This window comes from Balaenoptera physalus (assembly GCF_965194825.1).
Source record: "Balaenoptera physalus genome assembly, chromosome: 13".
NCBI lineage: Eukaryota > Metazoa > Chordata > Mammalia > Artiodactyla > Balaenopteridae > Balaenoptera > Balaenoptera physalus.
The window spans coordinates 67,758,482-67,777,316 of NC_138892.1; the positions used below are offsets into that span (position 1 = coordinate 67,758,482).

At 42.0% G+C, this 18,835-nt stretch overlaps 1 protein-coding gene across 2 annotated transcripts in view; it reads left to right on the plus strand.

Annotated features, from left to right (window-relative positions):
• Nucleotides 1-18,835, plus strand: part of SLC38A1 (solute carrier family 38 member 1) — a 69,422-nt gene that overhangs the window by 23,910 nt on the left and 26,677 nt on the right. For both annotated transcript variants that reach the window (XM_082422593.1, XM_082422592.1), the window contains 2 exons: nt 3,290-3,365; nt 3,657-3,772. In XM_082422593.1, coding sequence (XP_082278719.1) covers nt 3,290-3,365; nt 3,657-3,772 — 192 coding nt within the window. The remainder of the gene's footprint in view (nt 1-3,289; nt 3,366-3,656; nt 3,773-18,835) is intronic.

The window sequence follows — 18,835 nt, forward strand, 5'->3', positions numbered from 1 at the left end:
ACTACAAATAACTCCATTTCGTTTCTTTTTATGGCTGAGTAATATTCCATTGTATATATGTGCCACATCTTCTTTATCCATTCATCCGATGATAAACAAGACCAAAAGACAACCCTCAGAATGGGAGAAAATATTTGCAAATGAAGCAACTGACAAAGGATTAATCTCCAAAATTTACAAGCAGCTCATTCAGCTCAATAACAAAAAAACAAACTACCCAAAGCACAATGTGTTTTAATGTGCTTTTTCATGGTTACTCATCACAACAGCTCTGCAAGTCACTTGCATTATTCTCATCCCGCAGAAGCGCTGCAGCAGAGAGCTGGAAAGCATGCAGGGGCCTCTTCTTCCTCCCCTTCCGTTGCAGTGTTTGACCCTGTTGAATGCCCCTGCATCCAGGTGCCTTGATCCGGTTCTTCTCTGTCCGTCTTCTGCCACAAGTCTGGGGAGCATTGGCAGGCCAGGAACTTAGATCTGCCATAATAGGAGGTTTACTGGTGTTTGGTTTAGTTTATTTGAAAATCTTCGGGCTTTCCCCTTAGTTTAAAAATAATGGAGATTCTCTTTGAAAAGCAAGTCTCTCTTTAAGAAAGGCAAACGGGACCTTCTGGGTAATGATTTGGTAGACTTGAGTTGATTGTTAAAATTAGCCTGATTACATACAGTCTTTCATTTAACAGCCACACTAAATATGAGTCGATTTCAGTTTGGAAAGTCCAGCACTCCCATTTCCGTGGGCCGCCTGGGTGAAAAGGAAGGCTGCTCTCCTGGTCCCTCTCCAGCCAGATCTGTAAACCTCAGTTCTTTGGAAAGATTTAAAATGTTAAGGGCAAAAGAAGAGCCAAGGCTAGAGAACTGCCAGATGGGTCTCCAAAGACACAGCTTTCATTGTGTCATTCTCTTGCGAAGACCCTGCAATGCTGTTTCTCAAGCCTCGGCCTTTTCGTTTCCTCTGGCTAATCCCACCCAATCATGGTTTTTCCTTCTCTGGCTTCCTTATCTCATCTCCATTTTGCATGGCCTGATGTTCCTATTCCGGTGTTAGCCGGTCTGGTCTCTCCTCAGCTGGAATGTCAGCTCCTGGGTTTCAGGAGACCAAGGTTTTCTTCACTTCCTTTTCATCTCTGACAGTCGCTGGACAGGTCCTAGGCAAAGGCAGATGCTGAAGGAAATAAACCGCAGGCTGTGCTGCTCGTACCAGGTGGAGGCCTCAGGGGAAGTTCATAGTGTCTATGTTGCCTGCCTTTGGTTTCTCCTGGCGAAATAATGCAAACCTGAAGAATATGGATTAAAGATGAAAACGGTAGACAAATAAAACCAACATTAATGATATATATCTTTCATTAAAACATGGTTTATGGTGAAATATAGCCTCATTAAAAAAAGCATATGAAAATATAATGTGGAGTTTAAAGATATATGCCTCTTTAAGATAGTCCAATTCAAGTGGCTTTATATTTATTAGTGGAAAACACACTGATTTTTTTTTTTTAAAGGAACTCCTTTATTTATTTATTTATGTATTTTTGGCTGTGTTGGGTCTTTGTTTCTGTGCGAGGGCTTTCTCTAGTTGCGGCAAGCGGGGGCCACTCTTCATCGCGGTGCGCGGGCCTCTCACTATCACGGCCTCTCTTGTTGCGGAGCACAGGCTCCAGACGCGCAGGCTCAGTAGTTGTGGCTCACGGGCCTAGTTGCTCCGCGGCATGTGGGATCTTCCCAGACCAGGACTCGAACCCGTGTCCCCTGCATCGGCAGGCAGATTCTCAACCACTGCGCCACCAGGGAAGCCCCACACTGATTATTTCTTACTTAGACCAGATAATAAAATTTCCAGAAGGAGAGCCAAAAAGCACCCCTAACATGTCTTAACTAATACATGTAGCAGTTTGCTTATGAATAGACTTTTCTTTGACAATAGCACTTAAAGTTCTGATATTAATCCCGAATATATTTGCTGGTTCTTAGAGCATTCTGAATTCCTCCTGTATATTTGTACATACTTTACTCCACTCACCCTGTCTGAATCTTTCCCATGTGTTGCTCTTACTCTGTGTCTGGAGCTGTACTGATGTTTTACATGTGCTCTCATTTAATTCTCCCAGTAACACTCTGAGATAATGTAATAGTGTCGTTCCCATTTCACAGATCAGGAAACTAGGGTAGCATACTCAGGCCTCAGAGCAAGTGAGAATTTGAACTCACGTTCTGAATCCCATGCTTGCTTTAAGCCCTACTAGCTCTGCCCCTAACCATGGACCATATGCCCTGCTTCCTCCACCATAATTTCCTGTGGGCCACTGCCGCATCACTTATTACACACCCCCATATCTCCCACATTGCCTGGTCTAGTGACTTGCATATAAGCAGGTGCTGAAAGAATGTGTGATGGGAAAAGAGTTGTTTTCCTTTTTGCCGGGGGGAGGGAATTCCTATGTAATAACTTTGTGCTCCAGGAATGTGAGCTCAGAAGGAATCCTGCCTCCAATATTCTTTTCAATGCCAGCTTTCTAGTATTCTTGACATTATCTCATTTTCCATTAGAGAACAATCTATGTAAAAGTTAACTTGCATTGCATATAGTGTTTTAATTTATTAGTATTAAAATGATTCAAAATCTATAGCTGTTTTTGACTTACGGTTGTCTTTCATTTCCTCTCAAGATGAGCACCTGCCATCTGCATTGTTTTGTGCTAAGTAGAGTGAGGGATATGAAAAGGAATGAGGCAAAGTGTCTGCCCTTGGAGCACGTTTAGTTTATTTGGTAAAACAAGAATGTGGACAACTAAAACTGGCAAAAAAAAACCCAAAACAAAACAAAAACGAGGTAGGGAGAGTGGTTGAATACGACTATAAACTCCTAAGTAGGGCTTCCCTGGTGGCGCAGTGGTTGAGAGTCTGCCTGCCAATGCAGGGGACACGAGTTCGAGCCCTGGTCTGGGAAGATCCCACATGCCGCGGAGCAACTAGGCCCGTGAGCCACAACTACTGAGCCTGCGCGTCTGGAGCCTGTGCTCCGCAACAAGAGAGGCCGCGATAGTGAGAGGCCCGCGCACCGCGATGAAGAGTGGCCCCCGCTTGCCGCAACTAGAGAAAGCCCTCGCACAGAAACAAAGACCCAACACAGCCAAAAATACATAAATAAATAATTAAAAAAAAAAAAACAAACTCCTAAGTAACTGGTTGATAACTTTTCATGCGTGATGTTTTGGTAAGTTAATAAATCATTTAGTCATGATGTTAAGTTTCAAGCCATTACCATGAAATTTAATCATGATACGTCTCTTTACAGCAAGTTTATTTCTGATCGTGAAAGTAGAAGGAGTCTCACGAACAGCCATTTGGAAAAAAAGAAATGTGATGACTATGTAAGTGCCGTCATAATAAAGTTTGCTTATGTTTTTAAATGACATAAATTGTGACAGATGTTTAATTCATCCAGCATAGCACCAAAAACATAGCTATTTATTCACCAGGTTATTCCTCGGAGCCTATGTATTTTCTCCTGAAACCCATTTAAACAAAAATAACTAGACCACTAAGAAAGGATTCCTTGAATTTCATTTCCCTGTTGGTTCCTGTTAGTGCTTTCTTTAAAGGCTTTGACGTGATGATCTGTCTTGAGGACTCTTTTGCTTAGTGTCACTGTCTCTGTTCAGATTCCAGGAACAACCTCCTTGGGCATGTCTGTTTTTAACCTAAGCAACGCCATTATGGGCAGTGGGATTTTGGGACTCGCCTTCGCCCTGGCAAATACCGGAATCCTACTTTTTCTGTGAGTGGTGACACTGCCGTACTTTTCATTTAAAAACCGTATTTTCTGTATGTTTCTGTTCATACACAGAGGACATTGGAAATATTTCGAAATAGTTCTTATTTCTTTTAATGTTTTACTAACTTGGCTAAGTTACAGTGCATCCTTTTATATTGTTTGTTTGAATGATTTTCCAAGAAGCACCTCATGTTTATAAGAAAGTGAAAGGAGAAAATCTTTTTATTAATCAAAAATACCAAAATAAGCTCTTGCAGAAAGGATAAACGATTTGAAAATAGCACTTTTTGTATTTTTGGACTCTTGACTTGTCACTTTAAATCTCAGCTATCAATAAATGGTGAAAATATTGAGGTGTTTAATCCATCCAGTCACCACTTTGGTATTGGATTGCTGTGGAACATGTACTATATCCAAAGGTAACTGCAGATTTGTTTGTAAGAAATATTCAAGAAACATAGAAGTTTTCAGTGTTTTAAAGATGAGAAATTATTCTGTACTTTCCCCCTGAGATGCAGTGAAAAGAAAATGGGCAATTTTCTTTTGAAATAAGTTCATCTCAAACTGTTGAATGAGACTTTCTGCAGATGTACAGAGGGCTTCATTTCAGTCGGAATGAGATGAAGACAGATCATACAATTTATACCAGGAAAATTCCCACCCAGCCTGATTTCTCTCTCAGACCTCAAAGGAGTACCAGTGGTGCTTTTCCTGATGAGACTAGGAGGAAATTCTCTTCTCCTGGGATCTTGCCTTTTCACCCCTGACGACACTCACACTCTTCATTGGGCTTGCGCAGTAGACCTCATTGCCAGATCCATCATTTCCTTGGAAGCAGTGACCAGAATGTCTACTAATCCTGCAAATTGTGTTTATTCCTTTAGAAGGACTTAGAAGACTGCGATAGAAGTGCATTGCTACCCATTCCACTACTCAGGCATCAGAAATGCCCAACCAGGCTGCACCATATTGGTCCACAGCACTAGAGATTAATATTCATACTTTTGTGTGTCAACCCACTAGAGGTATCCTTCCTAGAATCAAAACAACTCTGTGCCGGACAGTGAATCTAATACAGTACCTTCCCCTTGTCAACCTAACCGGTAAACCCAACTGTAGCCTCCTTGCTTTATTGCCCCAGCTGGATCTTTCTAGGTCGTCTTTCTATTTACGTATATCATGAGCCAAGTGGCAGGTTTTAGGGTAAAATGACAGGAGTTGGATAAAATATTTCTGTGGTGATACTTTTTTGTATGTGTGAAATTCTGACCCTGTGACGATACCATAGATGGAGTTTGAGTAGCTACCCTTGTGATTTTCAGTGCATTGACATGAAACGCCTGACTGCTGGTCTCAACTCCTCTTCTGAATGGTTGTATAGTCCAGCAAGTTACTTAGCAACTCTGAGCTTCAATTCCCTACCCTCTGAAACAAGGAAATTGCACTAGAAAAATCTCAGAACCCTGTTAACCTCCAAAACCCTATGGTTCTGTGACAATTTTCAGTCATTCCAAAGCTGGAAATATGTTTGGTTCGGACATGTGTTTTACACTGATTTCTTTCTTTTTAGTCATTGTGATATATCAAGTAGTTATATGTTAACGTAGGATAAAGAGTCATTTCTTTGATGATGGTAACGAGAACAACTCTTGTGGCTCTCACTGTATGACAGAAACTGCTCAGAGTGTTTTGTGCTGAATCCTGATAAGTCTATGAGGCAGGTACTACTGTCAGTTCTCAGTTCCCGTTTAAGGGAACTGAGGCAAGGAGAGTAAACTTTTATTCTGGAATCTCTCTTTGTCACCATCCTATGAATCCCCTCCACCTCTCTTCTCTGCTAGATCCCTTGTTCCCTGTATTTCATTTCTTCCTCTTTCTGGATTTACTTCCTTGCTTTTGCTGTTGAGAAAGGGTAAATAGAAATAAAATTTTTGAGGCCTTCATGGCTGGAGAATATTTTTATTTTACCTTCACCATTGATTGGTAGTTTGGCTGGATATAGAACTCTGTGTTGGCAATCATTTTCCTTCAGAATTTTGAAGGCATTGCTTCACTGCTTTCTAGTTGTTTCTGTTGTGAAGTCCCAAATGCTTCTGATTCCTCATCTTTTATATGTAGCCAGGGCTTTTTTGTTTTTATTTTGTCTTTTCTGGACACTTGCCAAATCTCTTTGTTCCCGATGTTTCACAATGCTGTGTCTTGCTGTGTGTCTTTTTTCATCCATTGTGTCAGGCAGCTGGTACATCTTTTCTTTTAGAAATTCATGGTCTTCAGTTCTGGGACATTTTCTTGCATTGTTGTGTTGATGTATTCCTTCCTTCTCTTTCTCTTTTCTCTCTTTCTGGAACTGTTACCAAGATTCTGGACCTTCTGGACTAGCCCTCTAACTTTTTTTTCTTTTCTTTATTTTCATTTCTAAAGTTTTTCACTGTACTCTCTGGAATATGCCATCGATTTTTTTCCAACTCTTTACTGAATGTTTTATTTCTCATTATTTTTTTATTTACAGGGGCTTTTAAACTTTCTTTGAATGTTCTCTTTTTATATTATTTTGTTTCTGTTTTACAATTTCATTGTTTTCTCTGAGGATTCTAATGATGGTTTTTCTCTGTTATGGAAAATTTCAAACATCAAGTAGAGAGTCTAAAAGATCCCTGTATTCCCTTCATCTCATGACCATGCTTGTTTAGTCAGCCCCTCACCCAGTTTGTCTTGAAGCAAATCCCAGCCATCATATCGTTTCATCCATAAATATTTCAGTGTATTTCTCTAATATATAAGGACTGTAAAAACATAACCATAATATGCCATACCCAAAAAATTAACCACAGTTCCTTATATCATCAAATACCCAAACAATATTTAAATTGCTCTGTTTACCTTATTTTTAAAAAGCAATTGGGTTGTTTAAATCAGTACTCAAATAAGGTCCATATACTACAATTGGTTGTTATGTGGTTTAAGTCTCTTTCACTCTGTAGGTTCCCCCATTTTCTTCTGTTCTTTTCTGCGCAATTTATTTGTTGAAGAAACTGGACCATTTGTCCTATAGTGTTTCCCATAATCTGAGTTCTGCTGATTGTATCCCTGTGATGCAAGTTGATTTTTCTGTTTGTTTTGGACTCTTTGATTTTAGAATCTTTCCTTAGATGTCAGGTTGTGCTTCTCTGTCTGCTGTATTCAAGAATTGCAGGGTGTGGACTGAAACAAAGCTAATTGGAGCCTGGTACACGTGAGTGGGGTTTGTTGGAAATAGCTTCACTAGAGGTGCTGTCAGTAGCCCTTTCCCCTTTCCTTGGGGAACCAGCCTTGTCAGTTTCTTCTTGGCTGTTCAGATCACCCAGAGAAGATCTTCCAGTCACCTGCCTGTAGGGTCTGGGCACTGCTGCCATCTTTCTGGGGACCAGGTTGGGGGAAAGGGCTTGGGTGAATATCTCTGTGCATGTGTCCACCCAATCCTAGTTTTCATTACAGAACCCCTCCCTCACAAGTTGTGCCGAGTCCCTCACTCGGAGACTTACATTTTATACTTTGCAGAGAATATATTTTCTGTATATTTGTGTATCTTTTGCCACAATGGGAGAGGAGCAGTCACCCTGCTTTACAGAGTAGGTGCCTGGTCTGGGGAATCTAGCTATTTCTTGAAAGAAGTTCAACAGATCCTCTTTATTTTAGCTCATCCTATCCATTGTTCCCTACTTCCAGTAATGCCACCAGGGCCTTTTGGGAATTCTGTGGTGTAAATTGGATTGGTCTTGGCTTTCTCCACTGCCAATTTAAGATTCAGCTCTGTCCACTTTCCAGCTTCTGAATTTTTTTTTTTTTTTTTAACTTTTTGTTAACTTTATTTTTTACACAGCAGGTTCTTATTAGTTATCTATTTTATACATATTAGTGCATATATGTCAATCCCAATCTCCCAATTCATCCCACCACCATCACTCCCCTGCTCTCGCTTTCCCCCATTGGTGTCCATATATTTGCTCTCTACATCTGTGTCTCTATTTCTGCCTTGCAAACCAGTTCATCTGTATCATTTTTCTAGATTCCATGTATATGCCAGCTTCTGAATTTTTGTTACTGTTGTCTCTTCTCTCCTGTTCTTACTATCCTAGCAGTTTTATGCCTTAAGAAATCCCTTTACTGGATTATTGGGGCGAGGGGAGCAGGAGTCAATTCTTGTATTAAACCGACCATTCCTGGAATTTAGTTGATTTTTAGTTATACTGGTTCAGGGATAAGTGATCTCTTATCTCATGACCCTTCAGTTTCTGATTGAGACAAAGAATTGGATAAAGGTGACTTTTATAGTTGCAGGAAGATTTCCTCTGGATAAAACTCTCATAGGTTGTTTGGTTCTTTGCAAGACGCATGAATAGCAAGCACAACACACCAGACCTTCAGGTTAAAGCTCATGAAGGTAGCTGTATAGAGACCCAAACTTACAAGTTTTTCACAGAATGCAGAACTCTCCTACCTCAGAACAGGGACTCACTCTGTGTTATAAAACCAGCTGCTCCCACAACTGCTCAAGCCAAGAAGCAGTTGGCAGGATGAAGAGAATTCCTCTGGTACAGGGCCCCGTTCCAGACTCATATTGGCCAACGCAGAGAAAGAGCCCAAGGCTGTCCAGGCTTCTTTAGAAAAGCAGCTGGGAAGGCTCCTCTGTGTCTCACTGAGGCTGGGTGCTGGGCTGTTGATTGGAGTCATCTGGAAACTTGCTGGGGTGATTTCTTTTTGCTGGATGAGTTTGGGGCTCATTTTTTGGACCTGACTATAGTGGCTGTCATTCCTGTTTAACACACATCTGATTCAGTTCGATTCAGTGAATTCAGCCCTATGATAAGAATGCTGTGAGGTTTTGTGTTATCCTAAATCCTGAGGATAATTTTATAATTGCATCTGAGGAACCGGAAGTATGCTAGTGGTGAATCTCAGTGTACAATTGTTCTGAAGGTATATGTTCTCTGTTGGAAGTAAAATGGGGCTGTTCCCTGAGGCAGCAGTTTGGGGATGTGCTGAGGCACAGGTAAGGGTAAAATGCACCTATTGAATTGAGTTTTCCTGAGTGGGATCCAAGGGAAAGGCAAAGAGTGCTGAAGAAATCTCTTTTCCACTGCATCCTCCTCTTCTATTGCTACTCTTTTTTCCAGATTCCCCATAACTCCATCATAGCAAAAGTAGGAATTAATAGTAAATATTAGCACAGAAGAATGACGGCTTTTGTTTTGTTTGTTATTTCACATTACCATCTCCCCAAATAGGAAAGTTACATTTTCTAAAGATTTCTATTAAACGCATACATTTTATAGAGAATTAATCTCTGAAGGGCATGTGATCTCCTCACTGTGCTAGGTAAATGAGAGGTTTATTACACTGTATGGAATCTGATAAAGTAACAAATGCTTTATATTTTCCCATAACTTCTTAGCATGTATCGTTATTATTTATTATTATTTTAATCATGTAACCTTTAAGTTTAAAACCGTGAAAAATGAGAATGTAATTCATGACATTGCTGGGAGCTCAAAGAGATGTCATAGTTTATCATAAACACTGAGTTTGTAAACAATCTGTTTGAAATGATAATTGTGAAACAACGTTACAGTCTGAATGAAACAATAGTTTAAATTTTATTTTGGTTGATTATAATTCCTGCCTTTTTTTGGTGTTTTCCATTTTCTTTCTCACTGCGGTAGTGGTTGTGAGAATAAAAAAGATAATGTATCTAAAAGCACACTTTGAAAAGTGGCACGCAAGAAGACATTTACTAGTTAGTACAACCCTGTAGGGCTGCTATAAAAAACTAATGAGTGAGCATGTGTATGTGTGTGTGTGTGTGTGTGTGTGTGTGTGTGAGAGAGAGAGAGAGACGGAGAGAGAGAGAGAGAGAGAGACGGAGATGGAGAGAGTACCAACAGTGCCTGGTACATAGTAACACTATGTACTAAGTGTTTGTTAAAGTATTAATTAGGTAGTTACCAAATAATAGTTAACATTTATTGAATGGTAACTATATATATCATGTTATCTCATCTAATCCCCACCAACAACATTATGAAGTAAATATTAGCCCCATTTTACAGATGAAGTAACTGAGGCTTAATAACAACTTAGAAAATAGGGGAGCCAGGGTTCCATGTTCCATCCAGGATTTCTTGAGTCTAGAACCTAAGTGATCTAAAACACTATACTGCCTTTTAGTGATGCCTTCAGAAGCCAAACTTACATTATTAATGTACTTCTTGAGACAAATTTTATTCTTATCAGTGGATACTTGCAAGTTAGTCCTTTAGCTCTTTAAAATCACCTTGTAAAATCAGTCAGTGTTCCTGAACTATTTTACTACTGTTCCACCAAGAACCGTCACCTTTATTGTAATGAAAATAGTTCAGCAATACCAAGGGTACGAAATTGTGTATCAGGGGTGGTCAAGTTCCTGGTCGCAGCAAGTACAATACATGCCTCAAGTATATTGTAAAACCAGTAAACTTTTTGAACTGCTTCATATTTGTCATATCTGTGCCTGACTTTGCCTCCTGTGCTATTTAAGATTTCCCGCTGCCCTTGAACTTAATTCCTTCCAGGGCTTTAACAAAACTTTTTGTAATTAAGAATTGAAAACCAAGAAATAGCAAAGTCAAATAACACCAAGTTCGTTATTAGGAAATTGGTTAAATAACCATAGTAGTTCCATAAAATGGAATATTAGACTACTATTTAAAGGAGTAAAATAGACTTACATGTACTGGTATTGAAAAATTAAAAACAAACAATATTGGGTGGAAGTGAGGATGGGGGTAGATTGCGTATATGTGCATATATTACACAGACTGTTTGGGAGGGTAAACAAGAAAACTGTTGACAGTGGCTACTTCTGGATGGTGACACAGGGTCTGGGGGTGGAGTGGGAGTAGAAAGTTTATACTCTTTAAAGTATCTTTTTACCATGTGCTTTAGGGGAAGACACTAGTTGAGAAAACTGTTTTTTAGAGAACTTAAAACCACTGTGATTAGATTTTTCCTCTTTCTCTTTCCTGCAGAAAAGTTGAGAAAAAAATATTTTCGGTGTCACTATTTAGACCACAAGAGCTAGAGTGAGCAATCAGTACAGTGCCGCCTGCTCCAAACTGCATTTTCACCACACCTCCCTGCAGACTGCCTCTGAATCAGCTACACCAGCCTCCCTCTCTTCTGTAGGGGCCGCCGGCACCGTGCCCATCACCTCGGCCTTTCTGCCACCCCCCTCCCGTGCTGTCCCCGTGCTTCTGAATCCTGACGGTCCCGTAAGACCCAGGTCAGATGCCATCTCCAAAAGTGTTTCTCCGATCCTCCCAGGTGGAAGGAAAGATCTCCCTTCCTTCTCTTTTTGGTGTAGCCTTTATCTTTCTAATAGCAAGTATTACTTCCATTATTTAGGTGTATATATTTTGTTTCCTGTTGAACACTGAGCCCTACAAGGGCAGGATTAATGTCTTCCTTGTCTCTCTCCCCACGACAGGATCTAGAACAGTGCTTGCCTATAGCTGATTCTCAATAAAGTTTCCCTGAAATGAAAGAATATGTAAAAATTAGCATAGTCGTCTTACAAGGCTTTAGGGCAAACAATGGCTCTCATAATTTTGCACAATTATCAGAGGGAAAACATCAACTATGAGGTTTAGTTCACCCTCAGATTTAAAGTAGGCTCTGGAGATGTAATGAAAATTATAGAAGTTTAGGAAGGGACTCGCCACCCATTGGTTACTTTCCTGGGAATGCCTCCTTCATTTGAAAATTCAAAATAGTTAGAGAATGTTAAGGAATACTGTACTACGAGGTTAGCACTGCATTGCTAAAAGGGTGTTTGTTGCTAAATTGCTGTTTGCAAAAAGGACAGTAATTGTCATTGTCAGTTTACAGCAATTACCTTCACTTTGTGGTGGATTGTTTGTTCCAATTGTAGGTGAATTCTTCTCTCTCTCTCAATATTTACCTTTGTGGACCATTATCACTTATCATTATCCTACCACCAAAAAGATGCAACATTGTGTTGTCCATAATCACAGTGTTTACAAACAAATCAGTAAATAGCCATGCCGGTAAAGATAAATCTATAAAATGAAGACTCTATAAACAAAGATCAGACTACCAGGTGCCTTCTCTCTTTAAATTCGGTGTTTTACAATTCAGCCTGCATAAGGGGTAGGCAGATATGGAATTAGAACAACAGAGCCATCAACACATTGCCCTAAGTCCTGTTCAGATATTATAGTTATTTGATCGTTACTGTCGTGTCACAAAAATGGGCTTCTTGTTCTTTCAAGAGGTTTGCAGTCTCAGATAACTGCCTCAGCATAGCTCTCTGGAGTTTCTAAATCATTTTCAGCAAATTCTACCAAATTGGAGTGAGATTGCAGTGTACCTTTGCAAATACTCTGCATGTTCTTGAACTGTCATTGCTCTGTTACTTTCCATATATTCCCAAAAGTTTGAATCACACCCACCAAGGTGATAATTTTGCTTTTAGCAGTAACAAAGATGGTTTGTGTGATATCTATCAAGTCATTCCTGGTAAATGTTAAGTTGTCTTCTCTGTGGGCTCCTAAGCAGGCAATTCTTTGCCTCCTAAGGAAAGACCAAATTGGATTTTGTGATACCAAAACAGGGCGATGAAGAGGAAGTCAATAGGAAACGCTGCCCTTCTGATGATCCGAGGAGGTCCCTGGGTAGAGGCGCACTCGTCTTACGTCTTATGTCGGTCACTTACTTGTTTTCAAAATTCTCTGAGTTATAGTCTCCGTTCCTTAGAAATGCTTTGAAGAGAAAATTGTTGTCCTTCAGCTGGCAGCAAAAATCATTGGCATCAGAGCCTCTTGTTTGGGAATAATAATACTGGAAGGGGAGCAATGGCACATTCAGGCTTGCCAGCATTAGAAATACATGTAGAAAGGACAGCGGCAGTGCCGTTGAACTCTATTGAAATTCACTGGATGAAGAACTTTTCAGAAATGGGCAAATAGGAAAGGGGGAAGGGGTGTTGTGCTAAAAAATGAGTGCCTGTTTTGTAAACAGAGTTGGCAAGTGTAGGCGATGGGTCCCACCCACTGTTTTTAAAAGTTGAGCAGTTATGCTTAGTTGATGAGTCATCTGATATGTGTCTGATAAGGGGGTTCCAAGAAATCGATTCTCTTGGCCCCAGAGACGTAGGAGTGTGGGGGGTGTGTGTGTGTGTGTACGAATGTGCAAGAGCGTGTCCACTGAGCTCACTCAGTCCTGCCTGTGCTGTGTTGCATCGGGTGCCCCGGTACTACCCAAGGACAGCAGCGTGGCCCCCGTTTTGGAGCCCCGTGTTTTTCTTAGTCTGCAAGAGGCAACTTAACTAAACTGTCTAAGGTTTTAACAGTACTGTTCACGGCCGTGATGTGTAGAATACCTTTAACATTTACTCTTCTGGGTTACGGTAGGACAGATGTGTATCTGCACAGTAGATCCAAATAGTCCAGAAATTTGGATTTTCAAGAGTAGCTCGAACTTTTCTTACTCATAGAGTGGTAGTTGGTTTAGTAGAGTAGAAAACTGCCCTGATGTGGGCCAATTAGTTTTTTTTTGGTTGTTGTTTTTTGTTTTTTTTTTAAATTATTTAATTATTTATTTATTTTTGGCTGTGCTGGGTCTTAGTTTCTGTGCGAGGGCTTTCTCTAGTTGTGGCTAGCGGGGGCCACTCTTCGTCGCGGTGCGCGGGCCTCTCACTGTCGCGGCCTCTCTTGTTGCGGAGCACAGGCTCCAGACGCGCAGGCTCAGTAGTTGTGGCGCATGTGCTTAGCTGCTCCACGGCATGTGGGATCTTCCCAGACCAGGGCTCGAACCCGTGTCCCCTGCATTGGCAGGCGGATTCTCAACCACTGCACCACCAGGGAAGCCCGGCCAGTTAGTTTTGCTCTGTTCTATGGCCACACGCTTCACCTTTCATCAGGCACATGGTATTAATGATCTACATCTGTATCAGGGTCGGCAGACTATAGCCCAAAAACCAAAGCCACTTGCAGTCTCTGTTTGTATGGCTTTTACTTTTTTAAAGGGTTAAAAAAAGAAGGTAGTTATAAAGTATACATTGTTTCATGGAATCTTTATAACAACCCTATTTATCATCCCCATTTTACAGATAAAGAAGCTATGATTCACAGAGGCTGAGTAACTTGCCCAGGTTGACACCAGTTGGGGGTGGGATGGGGGAAGGGAGGGCAACGAAGGTGTATTCCTCTTAACTCTCCCATCTCTCCTTAAATGTGCGTTGTTACCATGGAAACAGAGTTGGAAAGTGTGAATGGAGCCCGTAATCCATCATTCCTACTGGAATGGAAGTCCAAAATGCCCACCAAGTACAGCATGTTCCTTTACCTAATGGTTATATGGAATTCTTGTCACTCAGGAGTCACATCTTTAGAGTGTGATAAAGGGGGCATCGTTTTGAAAGGTAAGGATCTAGGTTTGAGGAGAAGGGAAACCAGTGATCCTTGTAGAATGGAAGAAGAGGAAGGAAGCCATGTCTAGAGTTATAAATGGAGTGCCCACAAAACCCACAGCCTTCTACCAAGGGCTGTAGGCAAAAACAGGAAGTGGTGGTGGCATCTGGCTTTCTTTCCTGCTGGTACAGCTTCCTCATTTAAACTCAGCCCTCCTCCTAACTTTCTTAACTTCTCAAGGCATCAACTAAACGTATAAATTCGATTTCTCTCCGCAAATCTCTTTTAAACACTTCTTTCTCTTTAGGATTATATTAGATATTATTTGGTTTGGTCACCAGCGATGCGTATTCCTTTCCTCAGACAAAACAAAATATCTAATCAATAGTGAGGCTAGTTCAAGAGAAACTTTGCAGCACAGAAGTTCCATTTGCCTACAAGGAAAGAAATGGAATTGTATACAAATAATTGATCCTCACCTGTTCCCTGCCCAGCCTTTAAAAACCATCCCTTTCATTCTCTAGTTCAATTTGTAAATATTACAAATAATCACATGCTACTAGATCCTAGTGTGCTGGTCCTCTGACCCTCAGAATGTTGAAATTTAATTAGGGTGTAGTGACTAAGAAGTCCGCTTTGGATCTGAATAATTAGATGTTTCTGCTCCTTTCCATAAGCATTTCTTGAGCTCCTTAAATGAAATAGGGACTATATTGATGAGCTTGGGGCTTAAACAAACGCACACACCCCAAAAAGGGTTTGGAATAATAATACTTTTCATTTGAAAGGTTCCTTTATTTTTCATTTTAATAGTGTTACTGTAAAAGTAAGATAATCATTAAAGACCGTTTTGAAAATGCATAAAATAAAGTATAAAGAAATCACCCAAAGTCTTACTGTTAAAACAAGCTCTGTTAACATTTTGATATATTTTACTCTAAGTTTTTTGTCTTCTGCTTGGGTGTTGCTTTTTACACTGGCATTCTCCCGTGGACATTTGACTTTGGCAGACAATAGAGCATGGTGGGTAAGGACTCGAGTCAGACTACCAGGGTTTGAGGGCTCTGATGCCCACTTTTTGACCTTGGACAAAATACTCAACCTCTCTGAACTTCAGTTTCCTTATCTGTAAGGTAGGTAGTAATAGTACTACTCATGAGTAAAATATTGTAAAAAGTGCTTAGTGTGGGCCCAACATAGTGAATACGCTTAAATTTATTATTAGTGGTGATCAATAAAGTGTTTTATTAATTGTACTGAATTCTCATTGAAGTAAATGAAAGCTCTAGGAGTACATTTGTATGTAAAAGATAATTTTGAATCTGTCAAAATATTTATAATTTCCCCCATGAATTAGAGTCTCAGAACAGCTTGTCCCCCTCTCCTAATTTTCAGGCACGTCTTCTTCCATCTAAGCTCTTGTTAAATGAACTTCCTCTGTGTGCCCTTTCCTCTCCACGTAAGCCTCTCCCACTGGCACCCCCCAGGAACAAGGCTGCACCACCTACCCGCACGTACCCTCCAAACACCCCGCTTCTGACTGCAGTCTCCTCTGCTTCCCTCCAAGGGCTCCCCCTTGGATACTCCCTCCTCGCCTGGCCTTAAATGTCACTGAGGACCTCTGTGCTTCCTCCCCTGTCCAGCTTAGATGCCACGGTCCTTCCCTTAAACCCCTTCAGGTCTTCCCCACACCTGAAATTCCCTTCCTCTACTGGTGCTCTGTCGCACGAGCCCGGAAAAGCCCTGAATCTGCGCTCTCTCATCATACAGATGGGTGACACTTTAACTTCATCCTCAGTGAGCTCTCCAGCCCTTCCTTCATCCCCCGCTGGCACTCTCTTCAGCAGTGTTTTTAAGTCTTTATTCGCTTCATAGAGATATTTCTCATAGGAAGAATAGGGGTGCAGTGGAAGAGCAGGAGGGTGAGTGGAGATAAGAGGTGAATGAGAAAGTGGGGAGGAAAGTGCAGGAGGGCAGAGACAGCCTGGAAATGTGGAAGAAAGGGAGGAGGAGAAGAGAGCTTGGGAGAGACCAGCACCCCCGGGAAGGACTGGAGAAAGATGATTGGCCGGAAAACAGAATGTTTCCTACCATTTGTCCAATTGCCTTGTCCTGGGGTTTTACATTTCCTTGCAGATGATGAGCATCTATGTCTGTGAGTTTGGGAGTGAGGGGCTGTGGTTTGGTGGGAGATGACGTTAGATAAAAGCAGGACGAGCAACAAAGACCACTTTTCCTCCAGCAAGGTAGTTTTTATGTGGGCTCTTCTAATCATGAGGATGGTAAAAGTTTTATATTTTTTAATCAAATAATTCATTCATTCATCAAATATTTATTGGTACATTTTATGTGCCAGACACTCTCCCAGGCACTGAGGATATCAAAGAATATAGAAACAAAGGTACTTGCATGATTAAATAGCATTAGAACGTTAGGATGCTTTTCAATTCAAGAAGGATTTTGCGGGCACTAAGGGGCGGAGCATGGGTGCTCTGGCCCTGCCTCGGGTGCCAGCACGCATCTGCAGAGCGCTATGGCTCAGAGACACCCGTGAGCGCAGGCTGAGCGCCGTGGGAGCCGTGGCCACGTGAAGCCTCGGTGTAGAGATGCTGCTGAGACCAGCCTTTCCTAAATGACTTGGTCTGTCTTGGTCTCAGAGAAAAACACCAGCTTGTCAGTCGGTTCTTGGGCAGGGGATCTCCAGAACTCAAAGGAAGCTTGTGTAATTTTCTGGTGAGAAAAAGAAGAGGAACTACGGTAATGATTCACGTAGTAATTGCTTACTTGGATGGAGTGCCTCCCATGTGATAAGAAAGAGTTGCTCATCCCTCCCTTCTAGCTCTTTCTTCTTTAATCTTTTCTTTTTAATTAATTTATTTATTTATGGCTGAGTTGGGTCTTTGTTGCTGCTGTGGGCTTTCTCTAATTGCGGTGAGTGGGGGCTACTCTTCGTTGCGGTGCGCAGGCTTCTTATTGCGGTGGCTTCTCTTGATTCGGAACACGGGCTCTAGGTGCGCGGGCTTCAGTAGTTGTGGCACATGGGCTCAGTAGTTGTGGCTCACAGGCTCTAGAGCGCAGGCTCAGTAGTTGTGGCGCACGGGCTTCGTTGCTCCGCGGCATGTGGGATCTTCCCGGACCAGGGCTCGAACCCGTGTCCCCTGCATTGGTAGGCAGATTCTTAACCACTGCGCCACCAGGGAAGCCCTCTTCTTTGATCTTGACCCTCTCCCAGTTTCTGCCTTCTCAGATGAACAGCCCCTACTAGCTTGGAATGTTATTAATGAATTCTTCCCCTTGGACCTTCTCCCAGGAGGATGCAGTGGCCCTGTGTTCCTAGAGGAGCACGCCTCACCAGCGTAGACCTGACTCACCCCTGCTGTGGGCTCCGGGGCCACTGGAGCTCTGCTGAGATGCCTGCGCCCACCCTTGGTTACCGATGTTCCATTTTCTTCTCAAAGCAGAACTAAAAAGAGACAAGAAATTACCAGAAGCCTAGCTTTTTCCTAAGAACCTGCAGAAAGAGCTGTGCCCTAAGGTTGGGAGTGCAGGTGGAGGACAGATCAGCTAAAAGTAGGCCCCAGATCCACTTTGCTAGGCCCAGCTCAGCTCCTTGTTTGGGCTGAACTGACCACAGAAAGGAAGATTATAGCTGTGCTCTTAGGATTTGGGATGGAGGGCTTGGCCTAGGGATTCACAGGGTTTCAGCCTATCTCAACCAGGTGTCAGGGTCTCCCAAACGATCTCAGGCCTTGCCCTTGGCTCCACTCACGGCACCCTGTCAACCAAGACCATTTATTTGGAAAACCCAGCCCCTCCCAGTTAGACGTTGACCCCATTGCTCCTTGCTGAGCTGTATTGTTGATTTGTAGTTCAGAGGTACAAAATTAGTTGATAATTAGACTGTTACTTGATGTCACCAGCCTGAAATGCAATCACCTGGTAAGAAATAAAACAAGCATCTCTGGACATTATTAAAAAAAAAAAACTTTTATACTTTCAACCAGGTTTAGAAGATGAAGGATTATATAGTGTGGTGAGCCTTTGGTCCCTTTTGGAAGGAAAGACATGGCGGTGTGGGGAAGGGTGTGGAGTTGAAAATAATTTAAAAATATATATCCTGGTGAGGTAAGTAATGCTCTACTACCCTTAGGAAGCAGACAGGACTCGCTCTCACACTGAGAGCCGGTCAGGGACTCACAGGAATGGTAATGGTTCAGCTGTAAATGCTTCCCTTCAGTGCAGTCTCACCTGGACAGCGGTGGGATCCATGTCGCAGGTATTCACGCTGAATACCTGCAGGCGGCTGGCAGGCGATGTGGTGGCGCTGGTTCGGAGGTTGTGAGAAACAGAAACACTGAGATGGATATGCCAGGGGACCAGAGCTGGCAGCTTCACATCCTGCCTGCTCCAGGTGCCGTCCATGTACCAGCAGCATCAGTACTACCTTCGAGCTTGGGAGGAATACAGAACCTCAGGTCCCATCCCAGACCTACGGGATGAGAATCTTCATTTTAACAAGATCCTAAGGAGATACGTATATACACGTTGAAATTTGAGAATAGCTGCTTTAAACTCTGGCAAAGGAGAGGACGGGGAGAGTCATGCTGGGAGGGTTGGTAAG